The 10,970-nt window shown below is 41.9% G+C and overlaps 1 protein-coding gene across 1 annotated transcript; it reads right to left on the reverse strand.

Annotated features, from left to right (window-relative positions):
* Positions 1-904: 904 nt before the first annotated feature.
* On the reverse strand, positions 905-4,935 carry LOC139470122 (coadhesin-like). Its single transcript, XM_071252416.1, has 5 exons — positions 4,865-4,935; positions 4,222-4,241; positions 3,350-3,538; positions 1,966-2,127; positions 905-1,122 (listed from the first exon to the last, which is right to left on the reverse strand). Exons 1-5 carry the CDS (start codon positions 4,933-4,935, stop codon positions 905-907), a joined length of 660 nt encoding a protein of 219 aa, XP_071108517.1.
* Positions 4,936-10,970: the final 6,035 nt, after the last annotated feature.

The following is a 10,970-nucleotide window of genomic DNA, read 5'->3' on the forward strand; positions in this document are numbered from 1 at the left end:
CACGGAACTTGGAACAAGCCCTTGCTATACATTCAACCCTGATATCTATACATGTGACCCACGGAACTTGGAACAAGCCCTTGCTATACATTCAACCCTGATATCTATACATGTGTCCCACGGACCTTGCTATACATTCAACCCTGATATCTATACATGTGTCCCATGGAATTGGGAACAAGCCCTTGCTATACATTCAACCCTGATAGTGTGTCTGATAAAAAAATATATACTCAGTCTGGATAAAAGTACACATTTATTATACAAACCACCATTAAACATCATCATCATCATCATCATCATCATCGTCATCATAATATACAGAGAAACAACTATTACTAGATTTGTGTAGCATCGTCACATTCTGGTTCCCATCGGACGTTACCAGGCCTACCAGGAATCTCTTTGAAGAATGGCTTGAAGATACGTTCCCTGTGTTAAGACGACTGACAGGTCTGGCAAAGTAAAACAGCTAAGAAACCCTTACTGTATGTAAGCAATGCATGAATGCTGTCTCGTGTTTAGAGACAAAGAGAATTATAACTCCTGATCAGAAGACTTTATAATTAACAAGTAACATTGGTTCCATATTATGAAGCTGGGAATCAATTTTCTTATTCAACTGTTGGCGTGTTAGCCTATAATGTACCTTTAAAAAACATAAACAAGAGAAAACTGAGATAAGAAAATACTAACACTTTGTTTTGCTGACCCATGATAAAGAAACACGATTGTTGTTTCCTCGTTGCGGAAGTGATGTCATCACCTCAATCTCGCATAGTCTAACTTAGCACAGAACATTGTTTTGTATATAATTGACTGTTGTTTATAAGCTGTTTTACTTAAGATGGATTGGCCAGTAATCTACAATCGCTTGAAAGAACAGGCCGCAGGGCAGATAACTCTACCCCCAATGAGTGTACTTGAACGCGGGTCTGAAGCAGTATCGCTCTACCAGTCGGTAGACCTGACACTTGACATAGTCCGCCCCGCACGTGTTGAGGAGAGCTCCGGGCTGGGAGGGGCAGCTGACCTGCTGGTACGTTCCCCGCAAACACACGTGGCTGATGGGGTTGCCGAATGTGTAGATGAAGGTTTGGTAGTGGGAGCAAGGTTTGAAACCTGTTGGAAAATATTGGAAAATTGTATCACGTTTTTCAATCACAACTTATACACTTGTCGCTTTGTCTTTATGAATGAGTGAGTGAGTGAGTGAGTGAGTGAGTGAGTGAGTGAGTGAGTGAGAACAGCGATCTGATCGGGCTAATGATACATGTGTTCGTATATCGATATTCACCTGAGGTAAGATACGTCGGACGATATCGGTCTTCAGGTCCATGACATCGGTTAATATCTTACGTTACGATACGCGGGACGATATTATGCGAACGGGGGTTTGTGTGTGTGTGTGTGGGGTGTGTGTGTGGGGGGGTGTGTGTGGGGGGTGGGTGGGTGGGGTGTGGGTGTGTGTGGGTGTGGGGGGGGGGGGGGGGGGCGATATTAACTTCAGGGTACGATACATCGTGTCATTTATACTCAAATATTTCCAGGGCGGTCGGGTAGCCTAGTGGTTAAAGAGTTCGCTCGTCACGCCGACGGCCCGGGTTCGTTTCCCGACATGGGTACAATGTGTGAAGTCCATTTCCGGTGTCCCCCGCCGTGATATTGCTGGAATATTGCTAAAAGCGGCGTAAAACCATACTCAGTCAGTCAAATATTTCCAATAGACATCTCAATGAATCTGACGGATATTCAATCTCAAATGCAATACAGAGCTTGAGTAACTAGTACAATTTCGGACGTGGGACAGCCTAGTGGTCAAAGCGGTCACTCGTCACGCCGAAAACCCATTTCTAGAGTCCCCGTGATATTGCTGGAAATTTGCTAAAAGTGGCGTAAAACAACATTCACTCTCCCCTGTGGGAAGCGTTATCCCGGAAGAATGTAGAGATGGAGAATACTTACAGTGACCCCCTTGGCCGTTACATATCTCGGTCCTCGTTTCCGTCAGGGGTTCATCGCAGAGTCCAGTGGGTGTACAGGGTCGTGTCCGGGTGGAGTGGAGTGTCCCTTGACCACAGAACTGGGAGCAGGTGCCCGCTGTCCACGTGGCCCATGTTCCTATAGCTGTAGCAGAGAGAATAACGTGAGACCATCTTGTCATTAGAATCTTCAACATAATATGACCACTGTCTTTAATCACACCAAAACCCGTGAAGATCCGGGTTAGAATAGACCTTTAGCAACCCATGCTTGACGTAAGAAGCGACTATGCTTGTCGTCAGAGGCGATGAATTGGATCGGGTGGTCAGGCTCGCTGACCTGGTTGATGCATGTCATCGGATCCCATTTGCGAATCGGGGCGGTCGGGTAGCCTAGTGGTTAAAGCGTTCGCTCGTCACGTCGAAGACCCCGGTTCGATTCCCGACATGGGTACAATGTGTGAAGTCCATTTCAGGTGTCCCCCGCCGTGATATTGCTGGAATATTGCTAAAAGCGGCGTAATACCATACTCACTCACTCACCCATTTGCGAATCTGACACATGATGAATGGCCAAACCTTGGCATCTCCTGCATGAACGGAGTTTCCCAAGAGTGAAAAATAAAAATTTAATAAAATTTAGGGTGTGGCATAAGAGTGGGTGAGTGAGTGAGTTGGGTTTAACGCCGCTTTTTAACAGTATTCCAGTTATATCGCGGCGTGTCAGCATCATGTGGGAGGAAGGCCCGAAGTGATGCAGGTCTCAGACGTTTACCACTTCGGTGAAACCCACGCGCACGGGTGTGGTGCTGACAAACCTAGAAACATAATCGGGGCGAATCGGGATTAGAACCCACAATCATAGGTTTCTGGCGTGTCCAAGGGACGCAACTCTGCACAACGAATTGCGGCGCCTTAGACGACTGTGCCACCCGTGCCCCCTGCGTGGCATACGATACAAGATCCGCCAGAAATGCTGTGAACACACAATGCCATTTAGAAAATCGTCAAATGTAACAAATGTTCACTAAGAAAGTGTTATCCCAAATATAACATGTGTTACATTTGACCACTCTCTAAATGGCATCGTGTGTTCATAGCTTTCGGCCTTGTCAGAGGGGTACACAACTTACGTGATCTAGATTACCGGTTATCGGACTTTCATTTTTTGTGGAAGCCTCGGTGGCTGAGTGGGTTAGATCACTGACTTTGTGTGCTGGCGATTAGTCGCCTCACTCTGTGTGGGTTCGAATCCAGGGACAGGACTCAACCCAAAAACGTAAGAGAATCTGTACATTACTAAGAAAGTGTTATGCCAAAAATGATATTTGTTAAAAATATTGTGGTCATTAAAACGTGACACTTACTTCCTGAGCACGCGATTCCCGAGTTGCACGTGGTCGACTCCTGCTCGACTTCCTGAAAGCGACTGCCGGGTGGTGGGCGGTACGCAGGCCGCAGACAGGCACGAGTTCTCTGCCGCTGTTGAACCCCAGCCCCACAGGTGGCGTCACAGGAGGTCAAAGTTGAGAAAGAGCCCCAGGTGCTCCAGTAATCTGAATAAAACGGTTTGTTTTTAATTTGTCCGTTTTTATTTTATCAAAATCATCAGATCCACCCGTGTTCATGCATTTAAATAAAGCGACAAAACCCTTTCCATTTTCAACAATAATCTCTGCATAAAGCAGAGTCGATAGTACGAGCATGAGCATGTGTTCGCGAAAAGGTGTATCCTGCGTAGTCACCCATTCAATACTGTAGCCTCCATTGTGACCACATTCGCTGTGCAGAGTTGCGTCCCTTGGGCACGCCAGAAATCTGTGATTGTAGGTTCGAATCCCGGTTCGCCCCGATTATGTTTCTAGGTTTGTCAGCACCATACCCGTGCTCGTGGGTTTCACCGAAGTGGTAAACGTCTGAAACCTGCATCACTTCGGGCTTTCCTCCCACATTAAGCTGACACGCCGTGATATAAATGGAATACTGTCAGAAGCGGTGTTAAACCCAGCTCACTCAGTCACTCACTCCATTGCGACCAGGCAATCCCCGATTAAGCCTGCTCCAAATACAACGCTACATCAGTGCATTTGCTATCTGAGAGTCAATCATTTTGTTTTCAATATCTGTGTATTTGACATTTTACTTAAGAAATTTAGTTTCAAAACAGAGTGACTGGATGTTTTTATATGCCGCAGTGGGCAATACTGAATCTGTAACACGGATATATGGCCATACTTACAACAACGCGTCGAGTTAAGTCTGAAATGAAATAAAATATTCATTCAATGTTTGTAGTTTAAATAATTATTATGATATTATGTAGAAATCATGAGATATATAACACGCTATTGATGTGGCATGATAAATTAAGCGCCGAACACATCAGCACAATAATGTTACAATCAGGCAGGTCACAGAAGTATCAAGTGATATTATCGTGGGTGTTTATAGTATTTGCAGTCTTCAAGGAAACGGTGGGGCGGTCGGGTAGCCCAGTGGTTAAAGCGTTCGCTCGTCACGCCGACGACCCCGGTTCGATTCCCCACATGGGTACAATGTGTGAAGCCCATTTCCGGTGTCCCCCGCCGTGATATTGCTGGAATATTGCTAAAAGGCGGCGTAAAACCATACTCACTCAGTCACTCAGTCAAGGAAACGGTATCTTTGGAACCCAACCTCGGAAAATAACTGCTGATTTAGAAAAGGATTAAAACTCAATATCTGCTGACAATATCTGCCCGTGTTTCTATCGTCCGACAATAAATACCATGATATAGTGCAGATATACATACACCTGGAGTAGAAAGTTAAACTGTAAGTCGGAACTTTCTATGCAAATATGAAAGGCGTATAGCCGAGCGTGTACAACTGCCAAAACTCACTGCGTGAACTGTGCATGTGAAACTTGGATACACATCAACACGACTGTGCAGAGGAGAAACGTCGGCGTCATGCTCTTTCAGGTCTTGCAATAATCAGACAGGTGCTTGAAAGGAAGGGTCAGTGGTCAATTACGGACTGGTCAAGGCTTCTTATACCCTGCCTAATCATCATCCAGCTTATCACTTCACGGCTCATCAGGCGAAACGTTGACCATCCCCCCGGGGTGACCGTCCACATCCCCACCCCCTAGGCTGAGGCAGAGGGTTGTAGTGGCTGAACGTGCAAACCGCCCGGGTGTGAACTAGCAGATTAGTATCTGTTCGTCACCCTTGATTGAGGTATTATATTAACAGTATTCCAAGCGATCTCTGATTCCGTCGACGGGAAATATTAGCGATAGCAATATTTGATAGCCATCATGGACTTTTATGGGCGAGATTTTCTCATCATGATTACCAAGGGGTACGTGTAGTAATGTAGCTTTGTTAGTGCGTCATTGATGTCAAGCCTCACGGGTCAATTGACCATATCATGTCGTCCATTATTATATACCTGTGTTGATGGAGACAAGCTCATATATCGCTGTGTTCATGGAGATAAACTAATATATCCCGGTGTTGATGGAGACATGGTAATATATCCCAGTGTTCATGGAGATAGACTAATATATACTCCCCTGTTTGTGGAGATATACTACTATATCCGGGTGTTGATGGAGATAAACTACTATATCCCGTGTTAATGGACAAAAAATAATATATGGAGGTGTTAATGGAGATAACCTAAAAATTGTTATTTATTCCAGTGTTAATGGAGATAAACTAATATATCCGGGTGTTAATGTAAATAAACCCATATATATCCTGGTGTTTGTGGAGATAAACTTATATATCCCAGTGTTGGTGGATTATAAACTATCCTGGTGTTCATGGAGATAAACTAATATATCCGGGTGATAATGTTGATAAACTAATATATTCTGGTGTTTGTGGAGATAAACTAATATATCACGGTGTTTGTGGAGATATACTAATATATCACGGTGTTTGTGGAGATATACTAATGTATCCTAGTGTTCATGGAGATATACTAATATATCACGGTGTTTGTTGAGATAAACTAATATATCCTGGTGTTTGTGGAGATGAACTCATATATCACGGTGTTTGTGGAGATAAACATATATATCCTGGTATTTGTGGAGATGAACTAATAGATCACGGTGTTTGTAGAGATTAACTAATATATCCTGGTGTTTGTGGAGATATACTAATATATCCTGGTGTTTGTGGAGATATACTAATATATCCTGGTGTTCATGGAGATATACTAATATATCACGGTGTTTGTGGAGATATACTAATATAGCCTAGTGTTCATGGAGATATACTAATATATCCCGGTGTTTGTGGAGATATACTAATATATCCTAGTGTTCATGGAGATATACTAATATATCATGGTGTTTGTGGAGATAAACTAATATATCCTAGTGTTCATGGAGATATACTAATATATCCTGGTGTTTGTGGAGATAAACTAATATATCCTGGTGTTCATGGAGATGAACTAATATATCACGGTGTTTGTGGAGATAAACTAATATATCCTGGTGATCATGGAGATAAACTAATATATCCTGGTGTTCATGGAGATGAACTAATATATCACGGTGTTTGTGGAGATAAACTAATATATCCTGGTGTTCATGGAAATGAACTAATATATCCTAGTGTTCATGGAGATAAACTAATATATCCTAGTGTTCATGGAGATGAACTAATATATCACGGTGTTTGTGGAGATAAACTAATATATCCTGGTGTTCATGGGGATGAACTAATATATCACGGTGTTTGTGGAGATAAACTGATATACCCTGGTGTTTGTGGAGATGAACTAATATATCCTAGTGTCCATGGAGATGAACTAATATATCACGGTGTTTGTGGAGATAAACTAATATATCCCGGTGTTTGTGGAGATGAACTAATATATCACGGTGTTTGTGGAGATAAACTAATATATCCTGGTGTTTGTGGAGATGAACTAATATATCCTAGTGTTCATGGAGATGAACTAATATATCACGGTGTTTGTGGAGATAAACTAATATATCCTGGTGTTTGTGGAGATGAACTAATATATCCTAGTGTTCATGGAGATGAACTAATATATCACGGTGTTTGTGGAGATAAACTAATATATCCTGGTGTTTGTGGAGATGAACTAATATATCCTAGTGTTCATGGAGATGAACTAATATATCACGGTGTTTGTGGAGATAAACTAATATATCCTGGTGTTTGTGGAGATGAACTAATATATCCTAGTGTCCATGGAGATGAACTAATATATCACGGTGTTTGTGGAGATAAACTAATATATCCTGGTGTTTGTGGAGATGAACTAATATATCCTAGTGTTCATGGAGATGAACTAATATATCACGGTGTTTGTGGAGATAAACTAATATATCCTGGTGTTTGTGGAGATGAACTAATATATCCTAGTGTTCATGGAGATGAACTAATATATCACGGTGTTTGTGGAGATAAACTAATATATCCTGGTGTTTGTGGAGATGAACTAATATATCCTAGTGTTCATGGAGATGAACTAATATATCACGGTGTTTGTGGAGATAAACTAATATATCCTGGTGTTCATAGAGATAAACTAATGTATCTCAGTGTCCATGAAGATAAAGTAATATACCCGGTCTTCATGGAGAAAATACTAATATATCCTGGTGTTAATGGAGATAACCTAATATATCCTATTATTCATGGAGATAAACTAATATATCCCGGTGTTCATTTATGAGATGCCACCACCGCTTCATGTGGACCCGAAAAATAAACAATGTGGACGCCATATAATGTTTATGATTGTTTGATTATATAATAAAGAGACACAGGCAAATACAACAAGTCCATTTATGTTAGTAACAATGACGTATGGACGTTCCAACACACAGAGACATCCGATTGGCAGAGGTTTGGGGAATACCACTTCCCGGAAAGTTTTCTCACGTCAATACTGTTGGATGGGAACTGGACAAGGCGTGCCCACGGAGATCTGTTACCCAAACGTTATTGGCTGACTCGTTACCACGTGTTTGATAACCCGTACCTACTTGTACCAATCAACTGGATGGCTCGTACCCATAAATGCGAACCCGTTTCCAATGAAAATATAATTATATGATTTAAAAATCCTTAAACATTAATAAGATTAAACATTTCCAAAGTCATTGGTGCAGTAAACTTTAAACACGGAATATTTAAAAATTAGCACGAAAAAATAGCCACCGACCAGTTATAGCTATTTCTCTCGTGTTAATTTTTAAATATTATCGATTATTTTGAGTGAGTCAGTGTGGTTTTACACCACTTTTGGCAATATTCCAGCAATATCACGGCGAGGGACACCAGAAATGGGCTTCATACATTGTACCCATGTCGAGAATCAAACCCAGGTCTTCGGCGTGACGAGCGAACGCTTTAAGCAGTAGGCTGCCCGACCGCCCCCGATTATTTTGAAGGCGGGACAGAATACTTCAAATACTTCAAGACTTTCGCCAATGCTTCAAAGCCGAAAAGAACCGAACGAAACGGACGCCTTATCGAACGTTACATTTAGATGAATAATGGTATGTGATAATAGGAATGACCATTTACCATGACCTATAGATTTGTTGTGAAAAGAGGTAATACATTCCCGGTTATAAGTAAGGGCGGGTCCAGGACTCTGGATCCGCCTCATTCGTGACCAACTCGTGTTATTCCAGGACAAGCCGAATAGCGACTCGTGCTCCTCTCGTGGCCATTTTTGCAACTAGGTTCCGTCTTAGCGCAAACGGGCATACCTAAAACAATTGTCAACTCGTTGAGTAATGGTTCACATATATTTCCCCATATATTATATATATTTCAGATGCAATTTAAAGGACATCTGGACGTGCGGCATTATGCAGTATGATTGAACACATTTCACTGTGTCTTGGGTATATTTTTAGATGCAAAATTATTTCTGAGGGATTATTTGACAAAGAACTTGAAATCATACGCGCATTCCGATTGGTTTGTCGTATTTTCGCACATAACATTCATCGAGAGGGGGACGAGTCTTCTTGCAGGTTACGGAAAGGGGCGAGTGGTCACGAATGGATCCGCCTATGACGAGTGTCATATCATAGTTTCCAGAGGACAGCTTTTGAATGTTTTTGTGATTTTACGAACTCTTGGATTTGTCACTCCTGTAGACGCCGGAATGTGTGCTTCAACAGCCAGTCAATGCTATCAATGTTAATCAACTGAATGTTTTATATTAAAAAACCCAAAAGTGAAGTTAGGATTACTTGGTTAGAATAAAATCCTAGGAGCATGTGCTGCTGGTTAGGGCCGATTACTGGGATCATGGAACACTTGCAAATAACAATTATAGTGTTACCACTGAACTGAAATATTTATATCAAAACCCCAAAAAAGTTAAGTTGGGATTCCTTGGTTAGAATAAAATCCTAGGAGCATGTGCTGCTGGTTAGGGCCGATGACTGGGATCATGGAACACTTGCAAATAACAATTATAGTGTTACCACTGAACTGAAATATTTATATCAAAACCCCAAAAAAGTTAAGTTGGGATTCCTTGGTTAGAATAAAATCCTAGGAGCATGTACTGCTGGTTAGGGCCGATGACTGGGATCATGGAACACTTGCAAATAACACTCTTAGCGCTACAAACATGGTAAATCTTTAAGATTGCGATCTTGAATCCAAGCCATCCTACAACCTCTAAGATTGGTTTGTGAAAGTGAAATAGGACAATTGTATGGTGATTATGAAGTTGATTGTAGCCACCTAAGATCGATTGTAACTAAGATTGTTCTGTGCAAGTTGACCCAGGTATCCGACACAGTGATGTGGTTGTGTGTGGTCGGACCAAGATGGCGTGGATCGCTTCTCACAATATCAGGGCCACTCCATTATTTCAGGTCACCCTCATCAGATGGGATATTGCTGAGTGAGTCGTTAAAACATCCAGGCAAGTAGACACACGTACCCATCTATATTTCTGTTAGGGATCACCACAGCAATGGCTTCGGCTGGGATCATCAGTCATATTGTCTGAGGCGAGAGTTGGAGCCAGGATTGGCTACAACCAAATCCAACAGACACTCCCATAGGCCACCATGAAAATAATGACAATACAAGCTTTGTGGAAAATGTTTATCTAAACATACCAAAAATGGTGAAAATAAATATTTTTTTTTGTACACAGCTTGATAAAATTAATACAAACCTCAAACATGATTAAAAACAGGTGTTGATTACTACTAACATAGTGACAGAACTAAATGACTCAAGTACCTTGGGTTAAATACTTCTAGATGTAATAATATCACGAGTCATAGAGACATATAGGATAGGTCATTTGTGACAACGATATGATATTTATTGATCTAGAAATAGTTAAGGAATGACCCTGTGTCCAGGGCCCACTTGCACAAAGCGATCTTAGCGCTACAACTATCGTAAGGCTGTGCTAAAGTATGGGAGTTACGAGCATCTTAGCGCTAAGATTGTTTTGTGCACGTGGATCCGGGTGCCTTTTCCACAAAGCCATCTTAGCACTGGCATGTTAAAGTATGGGAGTTACGAGCATCTTAGCGCTAAGATTGTTTTGTGCAAGTGGATCCGGGTGCCTTTTCCACAAAGCCATCTTAGCACTGGCATGTTAAAGTATGGGAGTTACGATTGCCTCAGCACAAAGATTGCTTTGAGGAACGGACCCTGGGTGGTACAGTTGTTTAATAACAAGTCGTCTAGTACACATCACTGCTTCCACAGGAGATATCTCTTCCCCTGTCACTCACATGTTTAAATACTGTACTCGGCTAGAATACCGACATGGTAATGATCTGACAACCCTGCACAGGGACTGCCCTTCGTGGACGTACTAAGCAGCCGATCAAAGTTGACACATAAATATGGCATGTAGTCTATACACAACATCTTAAACATCTTTAACATCAACAAAGGCAGCATCCAGAGGGGGACTTGAGCAGGTACAAAGTACAGTATACTGTACTCACAGTTT

Source organism: Haliotis cracherodii, unplaced genomic scaffold, assembly GCF_022045235.1.
Source record: "Haliotis cracherodii isolate W230 unplaced genomic scaffold, xgHalCrac1.p SCAF_20, whole genome shotgun sequence".
Taxonomy (NCBI): Eukaryota; Metazoa; Mollusca; class Gastropoda; order Lepetellida; family Haliotidae; genus Haliotis; species Haliotis cracherodii.

Coding starts and splice junctions, on each gene's coding strand:
- LOC139470122 (XM_071252416.1), bottom strand. CDS start 4,935: ATGACGCCGACGTTTCTCCTCTGCACAGTCGTGTTGATGTGTATCCAA. Junction 4,242..4,864: donor TCACATGCACAGTTCACGCA/GTGAGTTTTGGC, acceptor ATTTCATTTCAG/ACTTAACTCGACGCGTTGTT. Junction 1,123..1,965: donor TAACGGCCAAGGGGGTCACT/GTAAGTATTCTC, acceptor ATTTTCCAACAG/GTTTCAAACCTTGCTCCCAC.